Here is a 26,478-nt window from a genome sequence, read left to right as displayed (position 1 = left end):
TGGAAAAAAAAAAAAAAAAACCACAAGGTATAATTCACCTGGATACACTAAGTAGTTGTGATGGTATGTACAGTTTCACTCACACATGTCAAAGTTGCAAAATAGGATCCGGGCATTAAGGTTTATTTTGACCCTGGTCGCGTGAAGGGGTTAACTTTATTTCAATCATACGAGGGCTGACAAGCCCTCCAGTGTAATAGCATTGACAGGTAACAGGTTCTCTTTGAACAGACATTCCACAGAGCCTGGTAAACACCTCAGGGGGGTTGGCACATTGAAGATACTGTAAAAGTGACCAGGCAGCTCTGCAGCCACTTGGGTCACTATTAACCACTTGCCGACCGCCACACGACTATTTACGTCGGCAGTCAGCCCCTCTAGGGAGCGAGCGCGCACGCCCCCGGAGGCGCGCTCCCGGACCCCCCCGCGCGGTCACTCGGCGATCGTCGGTGCAGAGGGAGAAAGGCAGGCGGCTAATGTAAACAAGCCGCCTGTCATTCTCCCATGTGTAGAAACAGTGATCATACGGTTCTACTATGTAGGACCGTTGATCACTGTTCCTACACCTCAAGCCACAGCCAATCACAGTTAGAATCATGCCCCTAGGGACACACATAACCCCTCCCTCTCAAAAAAAGTTAACCCCTTCACTGCCAGTGTAATTTTACAGTAACAGTGCATATGTATAGCACTGATTACTGCAGTAATGTCACTGGTAACCCCAAAAGTGTCAAAAATGTCAGACAAGGGTCCGATCTGTCCGCCGCAATGTCGCAGTACCGCAAAAAAATCGCAGATCGCCGCCATTACGCGTTAAAAAAAACAACAAAAATGACAAAAATCTTTCCCTTTGTTAGTAAACGCAATAACTTTTGCGCAAACCAATCAAAATACGCTTTTTGCGATTTTACCAAACATATGTAGCATAAAACAAATTGGCCGAAAATGTTAAAAAATTTAGATTTTTACATTTTTTTGTGGGGGAATTTCATATAAAAAATGTGAAAAATATTGTTATTTTTGCAAAATTGACGCTCTTTTTTTGTTTATAGCGCATGTTCAAAAAATCGCACAGGTGATCAAATACCGCCAAAAGAAAGCTCTGCTTGTGGGAAAAAAGAACTTCAATTTCGTTTGGGTACAGAGTCACATGACCGCGCAATTGTCCGTTAAAGTCACGCAGTGCCGAATCGCAAAATAGGCCCTGGTTAGGAAGGGGGTAAAATCTTCCGGGGCTTAAGTGGTTAAATGAAATCCGGGAGCTGGCTATTAAAACAACGCTAAGCTCACCACGGCAGCAGCTGCTGTGCATGTATTTTAATAGCTTAAGTATCAGGACATTTTTATAAACGTACCTTGGTAGGGGTTAAAACGACATGGTTGGTTGAACTAGATGGTCTTTTTTTCAACCTGACTGAGTGACATTAAACCCAGAAGCAAATAATTATTATTTTTTTTTTTTTTCTGATTTTCGCCTGTTGATCTGGCCAGTAACTATTATTTTGCAACTTCTTTTAAGCCTAGGTTCACACTGAATGTGGGTTTGAAATTGTGCGAGTTCAACTGAACTCGCACATTTTCAAACCGGCATTTCAGTCTGACTTCAGGGGCAATTTGAGAGAGGCCGCCAAAGTCACTAATAGTGCAGGAACTACATCTGGGATTTGATGTGGCGCTACAAAGTCGTTGCTGGCAATAGGCTCTGTTTTAACATGCGATTTGATGTGACAAATCGGCCCGATGTGATTGGGGGCTTAGGCCCCTTTCACATGAGCCAGACTCTGGTTTGCTCAGCGGAGGATCTGTCCACTGATCCCCCCCCCACAGAACAGAACGGGTGGATGATTTGTCTACCTTATTTCTGCAGAGCGGACATGAACACAGCCTACTCTGCTCTTTGGCCGTCTGTTTATACACCCCAACCCCCCCCCCCCCCCCCCCCCGCTGCTCTCCTATATGATCCGCTAGACACAAGTCGGCCTCTCAATTGAAGTGATTAGAGGGTCCGATCGGGTCTGCCTGTCTGTTTTTCAAATGGACCTGATCAGACCCTCCATTCACTTCCATGGAGAGGCAGATGTAAACCGACTGTGTGAAAGAAGCTGAACAGATCAAACTGTCTATTAAAAGTGTCAAGAAGAGGGCTGAGACAAACCATTTACAACTGACCGGGTTGCTTACAATGGTTAGCTTTTTTCTTTTATGTTGGTCTTATTTCCCAAAAGGGGGAAAAAAAAGAACTCTTGCGTGTGCTTTAAAAGTGTTCGCTTTTAAGTGTAAGTGTTTGGCTTTACTTTGTTAGTCAAGTACATCTAAATTTTCTAGTGCATCTAATACTACCCTCTCCCCAGACTGAAAACGCTGCTGTCCAGGGTTGGCCCCATTTCTCCTCCGTATAGCGGAGCTATCCTAAGACAGGAAGTGCTTTACTGGCCAGATCAGCTGGTAAAAATAAAGGAAAAAAGGAAACCAATGCAACCACAATATTTAAGGAATGATGAGCTGCAAGATAAAATACTTTTGTTTTTGGATGTAATTCTGCTTTAAGATATATATGCTAGTTTTATGTAGAAATGCACTTAAAGATTATGTTACCCCAACATTTCATATTCCCTGCCTGCTGTGCTATGCACTTGTATGAAAAAGTATCCTGTTCTCTTTGTATTGCTTCCTTTGTATGAAATTCCTCGTGTTCCTGCCAGTCCCTCTGCTTTCCTGTTAAAAGCTGAGCATACTAGGCATGAGAACACAGCGTGGTCAGTTTTCTAGCTGTGCTGGGAACTCTGCCTACTCTCCTCCAATGATTAGATTAGTGAGAAGATCAGTGTGCTGTTGCTGCTTCTACTTCTACCCCCAGCTCTCTGAGCTCTTTATGCAGCTGAGAACAGAAGGTATGTGATCACTTCTAAAAAATGTTAAAAAAAAGCTATTTATAATGTTTTTCTATATGTATACACACACGTTTTCCCTTTCATTTTTGTTTTAATCTGAATGCGTTGTTTTACAAGGAGGGCTCACATAGTTAGTTTTTAAATGTTTACCTGGAGTTTCAATTTAAGTTGCCTAGTTTTAACATCAATTTTGATAAATATACTTTTTTTTTTATTTTTTTCATCATCTGTTTGCATTGACAAGTACATTTTAGGCTTGGTTCACACTATTGCGATGCGGGAAGGCTGCGAATTCGCAGCCTGTTCCCGCATCGCACACGCACCCCCGGCAGTTCACACTGCCATATGCGATACGCTGGGGGTGTCAATGTAATCTTAACGACACCCCCAGTTTGATCGCATATCGCAGTGCGATCGTGCAGTTCGCACAGGATCGGATCGCACAAGTGTGAACCGCTGTGCGATCCGATCCTGATGCGGCAGCAAAAATGCCTCCTGTGCGTCTTTGCTGCGGGTGCGGTGCGAATTTAGCCATACAAACTGTATGGCTAAACTCGCACCGCACAGCTGATCGCATGTCATGTCGGAGCAGTGCGCTCCGACATGACATGCGAACCCGGCACACGCAGAAGTGTGAACCGGGTCTTAAATGTGTGTTTTACAAAGGCCCCAGAACTTGTTGGAGAATTTATTGTACCTAAACAAACATTACATGAAGACATGAGAGCTCTGTAAGCCACTAATCTGGTTTATATTAAACTTTGTGCATCCCCTGGAGAACTATAAAATCCATTAATAAAAAAAGAAACAATGTGACACAAATGTAGCTCTGCCTAGGCAGGGGAATCCACTAAAACTCTGACCTGAAAGGTGTGCATTAGGTAACCCATAGATTATGCAATTTTCTTTCCTTCAATCATGGGCTGAAGGAAAGACAATGGCTCCATTCCTTGTTCAACTCTGAAATCCCCCCCGCTGTGCTATTGTTTTCTGACAGCGGGAGGTTTTTCTAGTCACCAGAATACAATGGTCACTACTGGCAGCTATAGCCACTGGCAGTGATTGCACAAGAAAAGTCAGACAGGTCTAGTTGTACTGAAGTTGATTGGTAGATCGACTTCATTACAATCTGCCTGTCCTATAGATTAATCAAAATTTGTCCGGTTCCTTCTGTTATACTTACCTGCTCTGTGAAGTTGTTTTGCCCAGAGCAGCCCAGATCCTCTTCTCTGGTCCCTCGCTGATTCTCCTGGCACTTCTATCCTGCACAGCTTACTATGGGGACACCCAAGCCAAGCCGCTGCTCTGTGTGTCTATTCAGACAAGGAGCTGTGGGTCGCCCCCCCCTCTCTCTCCTCATTGGCTCACTGACTTTAATAATTTAACTCTCAGCCAATCAGGAGGGGACAGCCGAGGCTCTCGTGCAACATCGCTGGATTGAGATGGGGCTCTCGTGCAACATCGCTGGATTGAGATGGGGCTAAGGGGAGATGCTACACACTGAAGGTTTTTTATCTTACTACATAGAATGCATTAAGAGAAGAAAACTATTGTTGAGAAAACAAAAAAAAAAAAAATCTCACTTGGGTTTGTCGAGTTAATGTGGGAGACACAGAAAACGTGTAATAACCAGTTGCTTGGTCTGTTGAAACCAAAAGTGAATATTAGAAAAGGTATTTAGAATAAACTTAAAGTATTAAACCCACAGCATTTTTTTAGTTTAACATTATTGAGTACAATAAAAATAAACATTCCCTAGTAAACTATTTGTTAACATGCTTACCCCAGCACTTGCAGTTTACAACTTGATGTTGCTGGCTCCTGCTTTCTAAGTGCTGCTACTTAACAGGAAAGATTTAACAATGGACACTGCAGTCTCCAGTCAGTGTGTTGTATTGGAGGAGGAAGTAGGGAGTGCCTTGCATCATAAGATATGGGGATGTGTGTTTCTTTAGATGCACACAGTGTAGGGAGAGACACTTCTGGAAGTCCCTGCATGCAATGGTGTCCTCCTAGGACACTGCAAGAGAAAGGAGCCACCCCGAAACAGAAAACCTTGGGCAGTAGTCATGGTACAAGCTTAAACTGAAACATAAGCAAGGATTAAAAGATTAGGAAGTTGCATCCTTAGTAAGTGATGAAATCAGATTCTGAAAGTTCAGAGCGGAGGGTTTAATATCTTCTGCAAGAAACTTGGGAAGAAGTTTGCCTTCCAGCAGAACAATCTGATTGTCATAGACACCCTTTAGAATTATTTAGGGTGCAGTGCCCAAAAAGGGTAAGTGCCTGATTCGGAGTCTGTGACCGCTATATAGATCTGTAGGTGCCCAGACTGAGGTCAGATTGTTCATACTGGACATTCCTTACTTCTTGCACTCACTCCAGCTCACTGTGCCCGTCACACTGACAGGTGCATAGCTGAGGAGTTTTATACTAGGGGTGGGTTCCTTATCTGGTCCACTTTACTTTTAAATGACCGCACATGGCAGTTGAAGGATCAGTAGCCTCTATTTAGTCTAGTAATTGCTTTTGAATGCGTTGTCAATTAAAAGTTAAACAGACCTAATCGTCTCTCCTAGTTCCCTATCAGGCTGTGCCCACCTAATGACAATTCACTTCTTAGATATGGAGATTGCCATCTTTCAGTAATGACATCTCCTTTATCCCTGGTCCCTTTTACATTTCATCCTTAAATTTCACTTTTGGCAGGGAAATCTTCCACTTGATACATGAATGGGGCCACGCACACTGTACTGTGCGGCAAGCTGTTACATGCATGATTAGTGGTGTACCTCTGTACGCCCGATCAGAGTTGGTCTTAATTACTGCCAGTTCCCTAATCTGAGAACTGGCGATAATTCCTTAAGATTTTTCCACAGTGACAAGTTCTAAAAATGTCGACAGTAAGAACTACCTGAATTGTCGGCAAAGCCACACTGAAGTGGTCAAAGACTAAGAACCTTTGATGTCTAAGAATGGTCCAATCAATCCCAGACCTCAATCCAGTTGAGGATATGTGGCAAGAAAAAATTCTGTTCACCCAGAGTCCAAATCCAACCAGAAAAAGCTAAATAAATTTTGCCAAGAATGAGCTAATATTACAGGATACAGATGTGTATAAACTGGTAGAGACTTACCCCGAAAGACCTGGCTGTAATTGTTGACAAAGGGGTTTTATCAAGTATTGAATCGGAGAGGAATACATTCTCAACTGACGTATTTCTGCTTTTTAACTTAATTTACTTTGTGTAAAAATAAAAAATAAAAAGAATGCAAACCTTCCAATGGTCAGTATGTTCTGATCAAATGCTAGTATTCCAGTTGATTCAAATTTAATTTCAGATTGTAACACTGCAAAATGTGAAACTTTTCCAAGAGCATGAATGTAAAGCTACATAATCTCTAATTCTAGGCAAACATGTACCCTAGGTGCTTTGTATATATATATACACACACACACAGTATCTCACAAGGTGAGTACACCCCTCACATTTTTGTAAATATTTTATTATATCTTTTCATGTGACAACGCTGAAGAAATGACACTTTGCTACAATGTAAAGTAGTGAGTGTACAGCTTGTATAACAGTGTAAATCTGCTCTCCTCTCAAAATAACTCAACACACAGCCATTATTGTCTAAACCGCTGGCAACAAAAGTGAATACACCCCTAAGTAAAAATGTTTAGATTGGGCCCAAAGTGTCAATATTTTGTGAGGCCACCATTTTCTTCCAGTACTGCCTTAAACCTCTTGGGCATGGAGTTCACCAGAGCTTCACAGGTTGCCACTGGAGTCTTCTTCCACTCCTTCATGACGACGTCACGGAGCTGGTGGATGTTGGAGACCTTGCGCTCCTCCGCCTTCTGTTTGAGGATGCCCCACAGATGCTCAATAGGTTTTGGGTCTGGAGACATGCTTGGCCAGTCCATCACCTTTAACCTTAGCTTCTTTAGCAAGGCAGTGGTCATATTGGAGGTGTGTTTGGAGTCATTATCATGTTGGAATACTGCCATGTGGCCCAGTCTCTGAAGGGAGGGGGATCATGTTCTTTTTCAATATGTGACAGTACATGTTGGCATTCATGGTTCCCCCAAATGTACTGTAGCTCCCCAGTGCCGGCAGCACTCATGCAGCCCTAGACCATGACACTCCCACCACCATGCTTGACTGTAGGCAAGACACACTTGTCTTTGTATTCCTCACCTGGTTGCCGCCACACACGCTTGACACCATCTGAACCAAATAAGTTTATCTGACAGGCTGACCCCCCACCCCTTCAACCTCTGCAGCAATACTGGCAGCACTTATACGTCTATTTCCCAAAGACAACCTCTGGATATGACACTGAGCACGTGCACTCAACTTCTTTGGTCGACCATGGCAAGGCCCATTCGGAGTGGAACCTGTCCTGTTAAACCACTGTATGGTCTTGGCCACCATGCTGCAGCTCAGTTTCCGGGTCTTTGCAATCCTCTTATAGCCTAGGCCATCTTTATGTAGAGGAACAATTCTTTTTTTCAGATCCTCAGAGTTCTTTGCCATGAGGTCCCATGTTGAACTTCCAGTGACCAGTATGAGAGAGTAGGAGTGATGAGACCAAATTTAAAACACCTGCTCCCCATTCACACCTGACACCTTGTAACACTAATGAGTCACATGACAACAGGAAGTGAAAATGGCTAATTGGACCCAACTTGGACATTTTCACGTAGGGGTGTACTCACTTTTGTTGCCAGCAGCTTAGACATTAATAGCTGTGTGTTGAGTTATTTTGAGGGGATAGCAAATTTACACTGTTATACAAGCTGTACACTCACTACTTTATATTGTAGCAAAGTGTAATTTCTTCAGTGTCGTCACATGAAAAGTTATAATAAAATATTTACAAACATGTGAGGGGTGTACTCACTTTTGTGAAATACTGTGTGTGTGTATGTATATATATGTGTGCGTATATATATATATATATATATATATATATATATATATATATATATATATATATATATGCGTGTGTGTGTGTGTATGTAGATAGATCTAAATACTGTGTATAAAAAAAGTATACCGACCACCAGCACTACATCGTTTATAATTGTAATAAGTATGTATCAATGCATGTTTATTAAGTGTGAAGCCATTAAATCAACCCATAAAGCCTAGGAGTCACTTTAAGGAGTAATTTTCAATCACTGCAAAAGAAAAGGCTTCAAAATTATTAGGTAGCATTTGTACGCGTTTAGGTTTATTTGCTGCAACTCATGGGATTTCTCCTGCTCTGACTCAGTAGTTAAACCCAAGGTTATTTATGTGAATTTCACTCTCTATCCTATGGAACCTGTATTGATAAACATCCAGTTGTGGATTTCTAATGCATCCGCTGTCTTTTCTTTTAGATCGCATAAATATATACTGTATATGTGTCCTTATAGTTCTACTTTTATACGCTATCCTTGTATAACATGCTTAGTATTTTACTGCACAAAGCATGGCTTTGACTTCTGTTTCTGCCAGCTGTCCTTTCAACTTGTGTCTTTAGTTGGTCAAATTTGATTGGACTGCTCTTCAGCTGAAAATAGAATGTCCTATTTCCTTCTGCTAGTGCAGTGTTACCCTGCCCTTGCTATGTGTCTCACATGTCCAACATGCTGCATTTATTTTCTTATTAGGGGGACATAACTGTCGGTCTCTACAGTCAGTAGAGAAATACACTTTTTGTATTGGTTAGAACATTTAAATCTCAATTGAAGTTTAGCTGAAAACAGTAAGTAACAGTAAGGTGTCAATGTAGAAGAGATGAATCGGCGCTGATTTCAGAAAAGGACTGAAGAATAAACATAATAATAACTGGGTATCCTAAAACTGCTTAATTATAAGTGCATCGATATAAATATATATTGCTACAAAAGTGCAAGTGACAATAAGTGGCTAAAAAATTAATGAATAAATAAGTGATCCCATATAGGCGAGTAGAGACCTATATGGGTCACTTATTTATTCATTCATTTTTTAGCCACTTATTGTCACTTGCACTTTTGTAGCAATATATATTTATATCAATGCACTTATAATTAAGCAGTTTTATGATACCCAGTTATTATTATATTAATTTTTCAGTCCTTTTCTGAAATCAGCGCAGATTCATCTCTTCTACTTTGATCATCTAGTATTTTGTGAAAATACAGAATTGGCTGCTTTTTTCTTTCTTCTTCTTCTTTTCACCTGGGCAAGACTTGTATATATTTATTTATCTATTTATTTATTTATTTTCTCTGCTCTCATATCCAATACCTTTAAGCAGCGCATAGGCCCCTTTTCTCTTTATAGTAAGGTGTCAATGTTTTAATGGATTTCTTGAAACCATGGGGCCGGCAGTATACATACGACAGCCATATAAAATATAGCGCCCTGCTCTAAATGGCAGAAAAGGAAAAGGACTGCAGCTGTCTGTGTGGAAGTAGTAGTCTCTCTGCAATGGTCGGAGACGCCCCCTATTTAGTCAGACCTACAGTAAGGGAAAAAGGTATTTGATCCCCTGTTGATTTTGTACATTTGCCCACTGGCAAATAAATGATCAGTCCCTATTTTTAATGATAGGTTTAATTTCACAGTGAGAGACAGATTAACACAAATATCCAGAAAAACGTATTTCAAATAAGATATAAATTGATTTGCATTTTAATGAATGAATAAAGTATTTGATCCTCTATCAATCAGCAAGATTCAGCAAGTATCTTCTATACAGGTAACACGCTGAGAGAGTGCTCCTACCTGTATAAAAGACACCTGTCCACAGAAGCAATCAATCGGATTCAAATCTCTCCACCATGGCCAAGACCAAAGAGTTGCCCAAGGATGTCATGGACAATATTGTAGACCCACACAGGGCTGGAATGGACTACAAGACCATCGCCAAGCAGCTTAGTGAGAGGGTGCGATTATTTACAAATGGAAGAAACACAAAATAACTATCAATCTACCTTGGTCTGGGGCTCCATGCAAGATCTCACCTCGTGGGGTTCAGTGATCATGAGAACGGTGAGGAATCAGCCCAGAACCTCACTGGAGAATCTGGTCAATAATCTCAAGGCAGCTGGGACTATAGTTGGCAAGAATACAAGTGGTAACACACTACGCCGTGAAGAACTGAAATCCTGCAGCGCCAACAAGTTCCCCCTGCTCAAGAAAGCACATGTACAGGCCTGTCTGAAGTTTGCTAATGAACATCTGATTGAATCGGAGGAGGACTGGGTGAAAGTGTTTTGGTCAGATGAGACCAAAATCAAGCTCTATGGCATCAACTCAACTCGCCATGTTCGGAGGAGGAAGAATGCTGCCTATGACCCCAAGAACACCATCCCACCTGTCAAACATGGAGGTGGAAACACTTTGATTTGGGGGAGTTTTTCTGCAAAGGGAACAGGACAACTTCACCGCATCAAAGGGATCTTTGGGTGAGAAGTCTTGGGTCTTGGGTGAGAACCCCCTTCCCTCAGCCAGGGCATTGAAATGGGTCATGGATGGGTATTCCAGTAAAACACACGGCCAAGGCAACAAAGGAGTGGCTCAAGAAGAAGCACGGTAAGGACCTGGAGTGGACTAGGCAGTCTCCAGACCTTAATCCCATAGAAAATATGTGGAGGGAACTCAAGGTTCGAGTTACCAAACGTCAGCCTCAAAATCTTAATGACTTGGAGAGGATCTGCAAAGAGGAGTGGGACAAAATCCCTCCTGAGATGTGTGCAGACCTGGTGGCCAACTACAAGAAACATCTGTCCACTGTGATTATCAACAAGCGTTTTGTCACCAAGTACTAAGTGATGCTTTGCGAAGAAGTCAAATACTTTTTTTTTTGTTATTCTGTCTTTCACTGTTAAACCTACCATTAAAAGTATAGACTGATAATATATTTGTCAGTGGGCAAGTGTACAAAATCAGCAGGGGATCAAATACTTTTTTCCCTCACTATACAACTCGACAAGGCTCACATTCCTATCCAGTGACATAGTTGTAGGCCATGGAGGTGTGTGCTGAACTGCTGCAGAGAGACAATTGCTTTCACACAGAAAGCAGTGGTCCATATCTGTAGCCCAGAGCACAGCATATTATGCTGGCACTCAGGGTGCTTTACAAGTAAAAAGAGAAAACCTTAAGACAGTGGTCCTCAACTCCAGTCCTCAGGGCCAGATTTTAGGTATTACTTTGGGGAGATGCAGACTAGAGTACTGCAATCACTGAGCAGCAAATTATATCACCTGGGAAGTATTTCAGTTATCTTGCAAACCTGGCCTGTTAGTGGGCCCTGAGGACCAGGGTTGAGGACCACTGCCGTAAGACATTCAAAACTTATGGTTTTCTTCATCCTTGACTTATAGAGTCTATTTTCAGCTGAACTTCATTTGGGCTTTAAAAGAAACCCTTATTAAAACAGATTACTCCATATATAAAAATTAAAGCCAAACTTCAGGAAACGTGAACATTTTTCTTTTGCAGTGGGGCTGTGCCTCTGTGCTCCCCCTGCAAGGGTAAACTGCTTGTTTAGGTCTAAAGAGCATGGAAACGTAGACTTGCTTACCCAATCCTCCGTACTTTTGTGTTGCTAGACTAGTCCCCACCATGCTTCGTCTCTCTAAAGTTCGTAGTCCTGCATTGGGCACAAGTACGGCAGGGGGGAAGTCCACTGCCAGGGCATGGGGCAGCACCATGTGAAGGGGATGAGGAGGATTGAGTAAGTTAAATACTTTTACTCTCCCCTAGACCTAAACAAGCTCTTGTAGTGCAGGCTCAGTCCTACTTCCAGGGAGAATTTCCAACTTTTTTGCAGTTGATCATTAAGAATTCATATGTTTTTTACAAATGCTAAGCCTGCCTCATACCATCCAGTCGTCTTCAATGTGCTGCAGGTCTTTTTTTTCTTTTGCTTTTGCTTTTGTCGTATTTTTTTTTTTTTTTTCTTGTGTATTGAATATATGCTGTTCAGATGCAGACCACTTTATAACTAACAGAACATAATCTCAGGGCTGTCGCTTTACAACTTAAAGAGGAGTTCCGCCCTCCTGAAAAAAAATTTAAATTCAGCAGCTACAAATACTGTAGCTGCTGACTTTTAAATATTGGGACTTACCTGTCCATGATTCCCGCAATGTCCGCACCCGAAGCTGATTTTCGGATCGGCTCTCGGGTGCCGTCACAATTATTAATGGATGGAACTCCACTTCCAGTGGAGTTCCAGTTTTTTCCGCACACAACTAATTATTTACAAATGCATCATGAATGTTGTCTGATGTTATCTACAAGACATTAGGCTGTCCGATGTTACTTATTACATACATTAAATTGATTTTCTAGAATAATAAAAAATTCAAACCCTATTTTGGGCTCACTTTTCATATCACTTTTGTGTGTGTGTGTTTCACAGATTACATTATTTTACAGTAAATGAACACTTTTTTAGAGTGCTGTTATAACTGAATTGTGAGGTTGGGATGCCAAAGTCCACTTTTAGAAACACTACCAAAAATGTAAAATCATGGTCTTTAGGACTCAGACACAGGGAACGGGGTGGATTCTTCCAAATTATGGAGTGGGAATTCACTTTGAAAAACCAAGCCTTCGCTCTATGCATTGGGTTCTTGCTTTGACAGCTTGCATGGTGGGTATTCTAAAACACCTCTTTTTGGTATATAAATATTTTTTAAAACACCTGCAGTTGGGATGTGTGTTGTGTATGTATGCTTTTATATTATACTGACATAATTTTTGTAACTGCACAGTTTTACTTGCTTAATCTTAAATCAAACTAACATTTTTTTTCTCTTTTTTTCTTTCTCTATTTCTCTCACATGCACATTATTCTCACTTTTTTGTTCTGCAATTTTGCATTTGAATGCACACTCATATCCACCTGCTACTGGTGTGGTTGAAACAGCCTAGTCACTCATCATCACAGTCACCCACTCACTGCTCTCATACCATACTTGAAAACTTGCCAACCATCCCTGAGATAGATGTATTTTCAGACATTTCAGAGGATGATGCATTGGGGGAACAGCATGATGAACCTTCTAGTGGTTTAGAGGTTAACATCCATGACAATAATATAGATGGCATGTTTCCAGACCAGGACAATTTACCACCTAAAATATCACAATCTTCCACTGATGCAGGCAGCCACATTTCTCACCTAGATTGTACTAACCATCATTCTGTAAATTGTAAGAAAATAGAATTTTTCTTCTCATTTAGCTTTTGTAAGATGTTTCCTTTAAAATTCCCTTCTTTGCTTGATGAGGATGGGTACATCAGTTTCCCCAGTCTCCCAGACGTCTGTGTCTCTTTCCTCCCACCAGGCTTCCAACGCTATATCCCAATTACATCCCCTTCCTTCATTCCTTCTCTCCTTCTCATCTTTGTGCTGCTTCTTTCCACCTCCCAGTCTGTGCCATTTTCATTGACCCTTTCCCTTCCTCTCGCTCTGTCCCTCTGCTACCTTGAGCCTAAGGCGACATCATGGGGCTCCTTTCATGACCATGACCTGAATAACAAAGCAGAGGAAGAGGTGTGTAACAACTGTTTCAAGTTGCCACTTGCAGCTAGGTTTCATTTCTGTATGTTTTTTACCTGATGAAGATCCTCATTGTAGAAATACATGGGGGGGGGGGGGGCAAATTGACTGAGGGAAAGAATGGAGCCTTTTTCAGGTTCTTTTCGCTGTTTGTGTGTTATTAGGGACACAGAGTCACTCAAAAGTTAGAGAATTCCCTGCCTTTGACAGTTTTAATTGGAAACCATGTCCCCTTCCAATGATATCCCCTTAAGTTTTGGCTGGAATTCCATTTACATTTGTATTTAGGAGACAAGAATCCAAAAGGCACTTTAGCACAAGTAAACCGCTTCGCAATAATTTACATATATAGTTTCAATCAAGCCTTCTTTAGACATTTTTTTCAATGTATTTTAATATTAAAAAATGTTTTAATACAGTATACTACAACATTTATCTATAAATTACTAGGAATAGCTTTTTATCAAAAAAACTGTTAACGTTTTAAAATTCTAAATTTAGTTTGCAAAATCATATTTTGTATGTCGGCAAATACAAAATTTAATGTATGCAGACCATATTTGTTCATTATACATGGATGCTCTGCTTCTTGTTTGGCAGTACTCTGTATGACGACTGTATTTCACTGCTTCTCTTTCTGTGTTAGGCTTCTATGGCTAAGTTAACTTATTTACTTATGATGGACTGTCTATAACTGCTTGAATTTATCTTAAGTCATTAAAGCAAAACTGTATCCACTGCAGGCTCCCTCAGAACTTGGTATAATGTGCAATAAGCGTAGCATCATGCATATTATGGCACCCTTACTTCCTTGTGTATCCCTCTATAAAGATCGGAGGTCCATCTGTTTCTGCCACAGCTATCGTCTCTTGGTCATCTTCTGAGCCCAGAGTTTTCGGTCTTCAGTAATCGATGATTTAACTCCTGCATATGTGCATGGGAGTTGTATTTCAATTATTTGCAGGCATAGGTTGCCCCATCAGGCAGACATATTGTACAAAGAGGGATTGTGAGCAAGCCTCTATTGATATGTCATATCTGACATGTAAGTTACCGTAAAGGGATGATTAACAAAATGCACATGTACAAACTGAACACCTAATGAATCTGTGAAATAGGACGGCAGTGCTATGCTTAAAGCCGGTGTATTTTGCTAGTTGCCTTCAGGCAGTCAAAGCAATTACACAAGCACTAGGTTTGCAGATTAGTAATAATGGTAAACATATGAGGTTGTACACTACGGTCCAGTACATGAATACTAACACATTCTGTGATATTGGTTAATATGTTGCACATTTTTTTGCATTAATTCTAATTTTTCTTACTACCGGTGATTTAATATGCTACAGCTGGAAAAGGAAGAGGATGAGTTCCTGAAACAGGTGTTGAATGCTACTTTGGAACATTTTTCTGCCTGCCAAATGTTTCTACAAGTGTATGTGTAAAAAGTGTAGTGTGCTTGTTGTCATCTTGCTGCTCTGCTTGTATTGAGTTTCATTTCAGGTCTTTGTTCTATGCCTGTTCCAGCAGCCTGACACCTCTCCCATGTTTATAGTAGTCATTAAGTAGAGAAGACATCACTCGCCTGTCATGAGAGAAACATTGATTCTTCCATTGCTGAGCTGTCTATCTTCAGTGTGGTAGTGGCCTGACTGACATGTAGGGATCACTCTTGTTTTATTAGTTTGAGTCACTGACTGATAACCAATAATTTTAGGCTTCATGTACACTAGCAGCTTCTAAATTTGAGTTTAGGAGCTTTTGGCATTTTTTTTTGCCAAAGCTCCTAAACTCAACTCCATAAAAACGTGTCAATGTACACATAGGCCTTTAGCAGTTTAGGAAATGCTGCGTTTAGGTAAGGTTCAACCTCCCTCTCCTGAACACAGAAGAATCACGTTCAGGATAGGATAGTTTTGACCACCGGCAGCAGCAAAACTTGGAAATAATTGCAGAGCGATTTTGCCGCTGTAAATGACGCCCAAGTGTACATGAAGCCTTGGACTTTATGTATGCATGTTATGCATCAGTAACCGAGAAGATACAGCCAGCATAAAAGGAAGACAATTAGGAGGTTATTTACTAAAGCTGAAGAGTGCAATCTCATGCAGCTCTACATAGAAACCAATCTGCTTCCATCTTTTTTTGCCAAAGCTTAATTTAAAAAGCTGAATTTAGAAGCCGATTGGCTACCATGCACAGCTACACCAGAGTCTGAGTGCTCCAGTGTTAGTAAATTTCCCCTCTAGTGTTTTCAGAAGGTATTTCTCACTGCCAAGTTAAGTACTGCTGCTTACAGGACTAGAACAACTTTATTTTGTCTGAACATTTGCACAAAGCCTGTTTCCCATCCACGACCCACTTGTTTATTTTGCTTTATATTATTTTTTCCAATTTCACAGAGCAAGTCTTTGAGAATGCAAGGAGAAAATATTTATGTCAGACATAGCAATTTAATGTTGGAGGTTTGTATAAAAGCAACCTGTTAGATAATCTGCCTTTGTTAAAAAGGTGGGGCTGGCACATACAGGCTGCTGCTAAGAACACAAGCATGAAATGCATGGGCTCAGGCCTGCCAGAGAGTGCATGCTATGACTTTTGACAGTCTGTCTGAATCTTGACTTTTTGGACACATTATTCAGTGTTGTACGTGGCAACTGGGAGTAGCAGCCCTGTACATTGGAACAGACAGAACAGATTTTTATATCTCTTGCCATGTCTATGTTGGAAGTTACAAAACCACAGGGGAGAACACATTACAGAAACGTTAGGCTTTTCATGAAATTGTGACTGACATAAAGCTGCCCATATTGATCGAATGTGTAGCTTATGATAATTGGGAATCGTTGTGGTTAAGGCTCAAGCAAGCACACACGTATTAGGAGTACTTATTATTACTTGCAAAGCTTTCACAGCATGTCTAGGGCTACATTCGCACGGGCAGTGCAAATGACAGTGGCAGGAAGCTGCTGATGCCTGCAGCTATTTTAGGCACCAGTGAGTGGCTAGTTGTGGCTCCAAAACCTGTACACTTAAATGACAAGTCATCAGCAGCTGCAGCTACCTGTGGCTGTGCACCCACCCAGTGATTACCTGCATTGATCACTGCTGGAAGCCCACAAAGTGCATCCAGGAGTAATCACTGGCTGGGCAGACAGCCGCGGATAGCTGCGGCCACCATCGGCCTGTCATTGAAGTGTATAAGGCTCGGAGGCAACAGCTAACAATTAACAGGTGGCAGAAACAGCTGCAGGAATCAGCAGATTCCTGCCCTCTTCCTTTGCACCAGGACTAGTCCCCTGTATGTATGTAGCCTAAAACTGTGACCAGTTCAAGATAGATTCCTTTTTTGTGGCAATTCACTAAGATGATAGACAATCTATCTGTGAAAAGTTTTAATAGTATTCACATTTGCCATTCCTTCTTATCCTTGGCTTGGAAAAAAAGATAGTTGTAACCCTGATTGTCCTTATTTAATACACTTTGTAAATGTTAAACCTAGTGATTTATTCATTTACATTTGTTGTCTACCTGTTGCCTTTGGAGAACTATGTTTAACATTGCATAAAGTTTTATATTCAATAGCACTTGCCAATCACATTCATACATGATTTTCATTAGATTAAAGAATGTGCATGCTAAGTCCAGCTGGAATGGGAGTTTTCCCCCATAACAACAGTTCAGAACCCAGCCTGCTTATGGGCAGGAAGAGCCATGAATGGGTCTGTCCCACCTACCTTGCTTAGCCTGTTGGAAGAAGGTGAACTCCAAACTCTCTCATATGTGGCTTAGAAAACATGATGCAAGAGTACCACTGCTTTACTTTTACTATCGATATATTTATTTTAGTAACTGATTTTATAACAACTTGTACTGACCTGGGCTGCCCACCAATCCCTATGTCACATCAAGTCATTAGTCTTTGTTTCCTGTTTGTTCTTCTAACATTTAATATTATGTCATTTGCCAGGTTATAACAACCACGCTAACTGCCGATTGCTTTTTGGCAGCTTTTTTAACAAGCGCCATTGATTTCAAGGTTTATCAATCAAAGATTTGTTCTGGCTTTGTGCTGCCTATGGACAAATTGTTCCTTTTTTTTCCCCCCTCACTAATTATATGGAAATGGAGAAATAATAACATTAGGATACAAAGCCAGAAATGTCTTTGGTTAATTTTTAACAAATTGTTACTCTCAAGAAAAATGTCTGATCTGATGGAAATGGAGTTTGAGATGTTCAGTGCCAAACAGCCATTATACAATATGTATCATTTAGTTTTTATTCTGAAATAGTTTCCATGGAATTTCCTTTCTAGTAGACTACTGACTAGTATTCTGATGGGTGAAGAAAAGCCCCCCCCCCCCAATACCTTTTTAAATAAATACTTCCTTTTCAAATCAGACATATTTCTTTAACATTCAATTAGAGCTAACACAATTTAACCCACATTTGTGTTTTTTGTTTGTGTGTGTTTTTGTTTTTTCTTACTTATTGTCAGGATTTGGATAAGTCTCCAGAGGAAATATTGAAACATCAGGCTAGCATTAGTGAGCTCAAGCGCAGTTTCATGGAATCCACCCCAGAGCCTCGTCCCAATGAATGGGAAAAGCGTTGTATCACACCTTTATCCATGCAAACGCAAGGGGTATGTTGAAGCTTTCTTCTTGTGCATGCACCCTGAAGTGTGAAGGTGGTATGTGGTATATGTGTCTATTATAAACAAATTCAACAAAAGGTTTCTGTTCGATACCAAAGCTGAACCACTGGTGCAAAAATATGTCAGCCAAAATGAATAGCATTGTTAATGAATGGAAGAAATACTTTATTTTACTAGTTATATGTGATATGACATATGTAACTTTATGGGCCCATTTACAATAATACTAAGTTATTAAGTTTTGATATCAGAGACTGATAAAATGTGTAACAGAAAAATTTTTAAATTTTGGAGTCTGATATAAAAAAAATGACAGCCATCAGCTTTTATTATGCTATACTACATCTGGTTGCTAGGGTAAATACTACATCTGGTTGCTAGGGGAAAAAACTTTACTGCTCTTTGCCCTAGTAATCATACAGTGCTGCTATGTACAGATGTCTTACAACTTATCCTAGAGGGTAAGCCATCATCAATCTAGTTAGTGTTAAATTTATATTTGTTTTTTTACTTGTCATTTTTATTTTAAAAGGTTTTAAGTGTTAACTTGATTAACATAATTACATTAACAAAAAGTGTTTGTTTTACTAAATATAGATTGTCCGTTATTATTTTTAGAGGACCCACGTTGTCTTATGTATACTTGACTATTGAAAGCATTTACTCAGGCCTGGTTCACACCTTTGCAGTTTGCTTTTTTGATCTGTTTCTGCAGTACGTTTTTTGCACACACATTTTTTTGTGCGCTTTGTGGTTTTAATGCTTTTTGATGAAATTTGTTGTTGGGCAGATTAAAAAACACAAAGCGCATCAAAAACTTTTTAGAAATGCACTACTTTTCTGCAGCCTCTCCATTAAAGTCTATTGAGCCAAAAATGCACTGTTTTGGGTTTAAAAAAGTCCATGACTATGTCCATAGTACGACTTCCATAGTATGACTGTACGAACTCCAGCCACAGCCCATTTTGACAGGTGTGCAGGGGCGGGTTCATGGCCTCAAAAAAGGCAGCGTGTACGGGACTGTGCACCGACCCCACCCGCCTGTCAAAATTGTCTGTATGCTGAAGTCTGTACAGCCACTGCATGTCCATTTATTAGCACAGGCTACCTACAGTGAGGGAAAAAAGTATTTGATTACCTGCTGATTTTGTATGTATGCCCACTAACAAAGAAATGATCAGTCTATAATTTTAATGGTAGGTTTATTTTAACAGTGAGAGACAGAATAACAACAAAAAAAAAAAATCCTGAAAAACGGTTTTCAAAAAAATTATAAATTGATTTGCATTTTGAGTGAAATAAGTATTTGACCCCTTCGCAAAAGAGGACTTAGTACTTGGTGGCAAAACTCTTGGCAGTCACGGAGGTCAGACGTTTCTTGTAGTTGGCCACCAGGTTTGCACACATCTCAGAAAGGGATTTTGTCCCACTATTCTTTGCAGATCTTCTCCAAGTCATTAAGGTTTGGAGGCTGACATTTGGTAACTCGAACCTTGAGCTCCCTCCACATATTTTCTATGGGATTAGGGTCTGGAGACTGGCAAGACCACTCCAGGACCTTAATGTGATTCTTCTTGAGCCAGTTCTTTGTGGCCTTGACCGTGTGTTTTGGGTCATTGCCATGCTGGAATACTTATCCACAACCCATTTTCAATGCCCTGACTGAGGGAAGGAGGTTCTCATCCAAGATTTGACAGTACATGGCCCGGTCCATCGTCCTTTTGATGCGGTAAAGTGGTCCTGTCCCCTTAGCAGAAAAACTCCCCTAAAGCATAATGTTTCCACCTCCATGTTTGACAGTGGGGATGGTGTTCTTGGTGTCATAGGCAGCATTCCTCCCCCCTCCAAACATGACAAGTGGAGTTGATGTCAAAGAGCTTGATTTTGGTCTCATCTGACCACAGCACTTTTACCCAGTTCTCCTCTGAATCATTCCATTAGCAAACTTCAGATGGGCCTGTTTCTTAAGCAGGGAGACCTTGTAGGCGCTTGAGGACTTAAGTCCTTCAGGACGTAGTATGTTACCAATTGTTTTCTTTGTGACTATGGCCCCAGCTGCCTTGAGATCATTGACAAGATTCTTCCATATAGTTCTGGGCTGATTCCTTACCGTTCTCATGATCATTGAAACTCCACGAGGTGAGATCTTGCATGGAGCCCCAGACCGAGGGAGGCTGACAATTATTTTGTGTTTCTTCCATTTACGTATAATCGCACCAACTGTTGTCACCCTCTCTGCAGGCTGCTTGGCGATGGTCTTGTAGCCCGTTCCAGCCTTGTGTAGATCTACAATCTGATCCCCAGCATCCTTGGTCAGCATTTTGGTCTTGGCAGTGGAGGAGAGATTGGAATCTGACTAATTGATTGCTTCTGTGGACAGGTGTCTTTTATACAGGTAGCAATCTGAGATTAGGAGAAATCCCTTTAGGAGAGTGCTCCTAATCTCAGCTCATTACCTGTGAAGAAGACACCTGGGAGCCAGAAATCTTGCTGATTGATAGGGCATCAAATACATGTTTCACTCATTAAAAGGCAAATCATTTTTTAACTTTTTTAAAAATCGTTTTTCTGCATATTTTTGTTGGTATTCTGCGTCTCACTGTTAAAATAAACCTCCCATTAAAATTGTAGACTGATCATTTCTGTCAGTGGGCAAATCTACAAAATCAGCAGGGAATCAAATACTTTTTTCTCTCACTGTACACGCAGCTCCACTCACATTAACAAATGCCTCATTCACGTTGTACAGGCCTCTGCGCCCATGTGAATTCGGTCTTGGACCTTTATACAAGAATTCACATTAAATCTGTTACCACATCAACCCAGATTAGTTGTTACTTATTAGACTTTATTTTTAAAATTATGTAGGTTATTGCAACTTGTATTTTTAAATAGAAATAAGAGCTCTGCTTTGTTTTTACTATATGAACTCTGATTTTATTCTTTATTGTACAAGTCAACAAAGCAGAGAGTGCAAAATTGCAGTGTCCTTTCCTAACTTTTAACATAATGCAAATTTGAGGGATTGTGGTTTAGAATTCTAGATCATGGTGATTTAGATAATGCTATAACAGAATATGGATAAAACACATTTTGATATCTGGGATACAATGGCACTGTAAGGCTCTGCAGGCAAAGAATTATTTTTCTGGGTGTGTGCTATGCATTTAATATACCTTAATAGCGGAAATCTCGTTAATGATATTAATGCTTATCTCAGACCTTTGTGCTTTTGTATTGATGTTTCTACTCTCTTTTTGTCTAGCTTTTTGGTCTTTCTTTTCTGTTAACTCTTTGCTCTCCGCTCTCTAACTTATCTAGAGTTTAGAAGAAGAGATAACATCAATTCTGTTTAGTAAAGAAAGCTTTTCCACCTTCACATCTAATCAGCGGACCAAAGAGGCGAATGTAGTGAATGATAGCCTTCCTTCTGATTTGCTTAGCGTTTCCCATTCCCCTCCACTGCCTGAGGTGCACTTCTTTTCTTTTCTTGATTCTTTCCATTACTATATTTATTACTGATCGTTTATAATAATGCATTTTTGATAGGACGCTGGTATTGTGCTATGAGAATAAAATCTTCAAGAATAAGTCTTTAGTTTTAGGGCCCAATAATGCTCATGCATTTTGGTGGGTTGCATTAACACACTCATGTTACCATGTGTTGCATTAATAGCTTGTTCACAATGTATGCTTGCAACACACCATAATGTGTGAACACAAAGTCCTAATATTATAAATAAGAAGTGTTTGCATATCTGCTCTATTTTTCAGCACAATTTGGAAATCATGTCCTGTCTGATTTTTTTTTATTTATTTATTTTTATTTTACAGTTTTGCAAGGTGTGAAATAGTATGTCAAAGCTCTTTAGAACACCCATTTAAAATTGCAAATAAAACTCAGCTGAATAGCAGATGCACAGGTGTAAATGGGCCCTAAGGCTGCCAACACACCAGAACGATTAAAAAAAACAGGCATGTAGCATTAGTAGTGCGTTACCATGCGCTGGGATAACTCAATTTGGTGTCATTCAAAACAGATAACACTAATATGCATAACCTGCATTGCGGTAACATGCACACTTTTTAAAGCAGCACACTGAAACAGTGAAATATGAATGGGAGTATTTTTTAAAGAGCAGGGAATAAACATAAATTACCAATTTGTTCACTTTAAAAAACTATTGATTACCTCCACAAATAATCATACAATATATACACATATATTTACTTATGGAAGTTCTCTAAAGCAAAACATAATAAATTAGTATTTGAGTTGATTTTGTTAAGCCCTGCCCAAACTGTTGGCACTATAAAATCCTGTATAATAAAAATAATTTTCATCCTCAAAGGATATATTTTCCTGTGAAGGACGCCTCCAATACAACTCTGACATAGGATATGGTCCTTCCCCCACTTTGCTATATAGTTTCCCTACTGTTTTTTTTTTTACCATTGCAGAGTTGTCTCTTACTTTTTCTGTAGTCCTCAAGACACAAAGACAAAGTGAGAGGAAATGAGGGACATAACAATAAAAGCTCATTGTGTAGAAGGGTCACATTTTTATCATTGTAAACACACAGGGAAGACTTTTTAAAGTGAACTGATATAGCAAAAAAAAATTACCATACCAAATTCTAACTAACAATTCAAATTCCAGATATGGACCAGGGACTGTGGACTTTGGGATTTGTAGTGTGCATAAAGAAGTGCACAGAACTGCAAGTAATGTGCACTTCTCATTCCACACAGAAGTGAGGCAGAAAATTAGAGGTTTGGAGCTCAAGGGTAACTTTACAAGGAGGCAGGAAAACACAATTTTATGAAAAATAGTTTACCCCGGCCATCAAGTAGTGGATGTACATGCATTAAAGCACAAAATCAAGAAAACCAGCACTATTGAAATAGTCCTGATTTATAATCAAAGTCCACGGAATGATGTTTTCTCTAAATTCTCACCAGATGAAAAGACCCTTCACACTTCTGGGTCAAATATAAACTGGAACGAAAAACTTTATCTTTACATGGTTACCGCCCATTATATTTGCGGAGGATACTGGATGGGGAGTAAAAAGTGGAGACTGGAAGGAAGACAAGACATGTTTTAATGTTTATTACAGGTGTATAGCGCTGTCAATTTACACAGCGTTTTACATATATATATATATATATATTGTACATTCACATCAGTCCCTGCCCTCAAGGAGCTTACAATCCAATATGGTGCAAAAAATAAATAAAACCTATAGATCGGACTTTAGAGGCAGACGAGCCGATAAATACTGTAAAATCATGCAAATTATATCTGTACAAAACAATTTAAAAATCAAATCACATATATCATGTGCCATATTTAAAAACAAATGCATAGATGCATCTTACAACGGTGGTGATAATACATTGAATCAGTATGATGGTATTTACAGATAAAAAAAAGGCAATGGAATAAATCCCTATATGTCTGTGCATCAACGTGTTTCACTTTTTGCTTCCTCAGGACACACAGCAAGATGACATAGGATTCACTATATAAATAAAAAACATATATTACAGTTGTGAAAAATATATAGTAAATACCACATGTCAATAAATCATACTTCTACAAAGAATGTTCGCCTTGCCTGGAGATACGGACATGTATATAGGAACGCCTCTGGAGCGAGCATCTGTGGTAAAAGGCAGTTACATCCCAATCCCCCAACTGGAATATGAAACAATACCTAATGGTACCCAAGTTGCAGCAGTTAAAAGCCCCCAAACCGGCACAAAGACAGATTGGGATCAAAAGACTATCAACTACTTGTGGAAAAGGGAGCACAGCAAAGAAATTCAGTACGTGGAGGAAAACATTTGGCTCACAGATAATGAGTGGCCACCAAACATGCAAAAATATATATGTCAGCTGATTATAAGCTAGGTATAAGGCAGTAGGGATAAATACAGCATATAATTAAATTAGAATTTAATAAATATTGATCCCTACTGCCTTATGTCCAGCTTATAAACAGTTGACTATATTTTTGCATCTTTGGGGGGCCACTCGTCATCTGTGAGCCATATGTTTTTCTCCATGTACTGAACCTCTTTGCTGTGCTCCCTTTTCCACAAGTAAGAAGTTGATGGGCTTTTTGATCTCAATCTGTTGTTGTGCTGGTTTGGGGCTTTTAGCTGTTGCAACTTGGGTAGCATTATGTATTGTTTCATATCCCAGTTGAGAGATTGGGATTTTACCGCCTTTTCCTTGGGTGCTCCAGTGCCTGCCCTGGAGGCTTTCCTATATGCATGCCCGTATCTCCAGGCAAGGTAAACACTCTCTCTGTGGATGTATGATATATTTACATGTGGTATTTACTATATCATTTGCACAACTGTAATGTTTTTTATTTACGAGTCACGAGGAAGCAAAAAGTGAAACGCGTTGATAGACACACAAGGATTTATTCTATTGCCTTATTACCTGGAAATAACATCATACTGATTCAATGTATTATTACCATTGTTGTAAGATGCATCAATGCACGTGTTTTTAAATATGGCACTGATATATCTGCTTTGAGTTTTAAATTGTTTTGTACAAAAAAAAATTGCATTATTTTACAGTGTTTAGTGTCTGATCTGCCTCTAAAGTCCTATCTATACGTTTTCGTTTTTACACCATATACTCTACAGTATGGATGTGGCAGTGGAATGATTCTTTCTATTGTTTGAGCTTACAAGCTAAGTTTTTTTCAAGCTTTATTTGATCTAGAAGTGTGAAGGGTCTTTTAATCTGTTGATAATTTCGAGCGAAAACATCATTCCATGGACTTTGACTATGCATTAGGACTGTTTCCGTAGTGCTGTTTTCTTGATTTTGTACAGTTTTCTGCCAAGGGTGGCAAGATATTTCCAGCTGCTGGGAGAAACGTGTTCCTGGTGTGTTGATATTTGGCATAGATGTATATGGATTATTTTTGTTGAGTAAGGAGATAGCTTAGTGTCACTTTAATGTCTTGGGAATGTATAGGGAGATTTTTCTTCACTTCCAGTTGTGGTACTTCGACAGGTGAGAGGAAAGAGGCACAACAAAAAAGACCCTGTCTACCTTAGCCAAAAAGAACAACTGTTTTGGGCTTAGTTCCACCTTTGGGAGCCACATGATTACTATAAGAATAAATGCTGTGAATTACCTTATTTATGGGAAAAGAAAACAAAAGTTTGACATTTTGACAGTTTCATTTTATTGGCCAGAATATTAGCATTTAGGTACATTTAGACACGTTTAGCAGCATCGTTTAGACTCGTTTTTTCTTCCAAAACTCCACTCCTCCTGCCTCTAATAGCCCCTGCCACTAAACGCTGCTCAAGGCCTATGTGTGTAAGGACACATAGACTAACATGCAGGGAAGTTTAGGGGCAAGAAAAAACTCCTGACGCCCCTACAAGCAGCTGCAAAAACATCCAGTGTTCATGAAGCCTAAATGGGTTCTGCTGAGAAGTAGTTTACTGCTTTAATTTAATATTTAAACATAAATCATGATGCATTGGTACTCTAAAACAAAAAAAATTTACTTTAATTGTACAGTTTAGGATGCAGGACTTGAATTTATAGACCATGGGTTATATGCAGATAATTTCAGGTGATACTGGCAATTTTTTGCTGGGAATGCCCCCAGTGCACCCTAAAATAACCTCACCCACTCTGTGGGAGTCCAGTTTTTTGCTAGTGTCCTTAGGTGATGGACCTCTTCCACTATAGTTTATACATTTTGTTCCTTTACTTTTCTTTTTTTGTGAAACGTTTTTTAAGATCTAACTGCTTATTGCCTCAGGGCTCAGTATTAGTTTCCTGAAATGTTATCCTTGATGATCATCTTGGGAACTGTACCTGGCCCTTGCAGTGGGGCCAGCCTTTAATGTTTGACAACTGGATTCTGTGTTTGGCACGTTATGCATTGAGTGTATTAGGCCCCAAGGTGCTATACAGGTTCAGGGCCGTGGTCTATTCATATGGCACCCAGACCCTGAGGACCCCTTCACTTGGTATGTCCACTATGATGGGTGAAGTTTGGTTCCCTCCAGGAGCCTGCACCATGCATGAGGTAAGACAGGACTTCTCTGTATTTACAGTATGACCAGGTCCTGTTTTACATATGGAATGTTATTCACTTTAGTGTGTTATCCCCCTCTTTAAAGTCTCTACCACATTGGCAGTAGATAATGTTTTTGTAATGTTTACCTTTATAAATTGTGGAGGGTTTTTCCCACTCCATATTGTTGCTTGGGTAGTTATGTAATTGCAATTCACCTTCTGGCTAATGCACTTCTGCCCACCATTTCAACCGAGAACACAAGAAGCATGTCAGCCAATCTTCCGAATACCTGC

General features: G+C 39.9%; 1 protein-coding gene across 17 annotated transcripts in view; it reads left to right on the top strand.

Moving 5' to 3' along the window:
• The window catches only part of EPB41L2 (erythrocyte membrane protein band 4.1 like 2), a 375,724-nt gene that overhangs the window by 308,411 nt on the left and 40,835 nt on the right, over positions 1 to 26,478 (top strand). For 5 of the 17 annotated variants that reach the window (XM_082250108.1, XM_082250113.1, XM_082250112.1 and 2 more), the window contains 5 exons: positions 12,819 to 13,448; positions 14,804 to 14,836; positions 15,857 to 15,919; positions 17,955 to 18,101; positions 21,435 to 21,584. The exons of 2 other annotated variants lie outside the window; for them this stretch is intronic. In XM_082250108.1, coding sequence (XP_082106234.1) covers positions 12,819 to 13,448; positions 14,804 to 14,836; positions 15,857 to 15,919; positions 17,955 to 18,101; positions 21,435 to 21,584 — 1,023 coding nt within the window. The remainder of the gene's footprint in view (positions 1 to 12,818; positions 13,449 to 14,803; positions 14,837 to 15,856; positions 15,920 to 17,954; positions 18,102 to 21,434; positions 21,585 to 26,478) is intronic. 10 more of the 17 variants (XM_082250111.1, XM_082250100.1, XM_082250110.1 and 7 more) reach the window with 8 other exon arrangements.

This window comes from Pelophylax lessonae, assembly GCF_965119305.1.
Source record: "Pelophylax lessonae genome assembly, chromosome: 3".
Lineage (NCBI taxonomy): Eukaryota > Metazoa > Chordata > Amphibia > Anura > Ranidae > Pelophylax > Pelophylax lessonae.
Note: the sequence above shows the minus strand (reverse complement) of the source record. Positions and strands in the feature narration are given on the sequence as shown.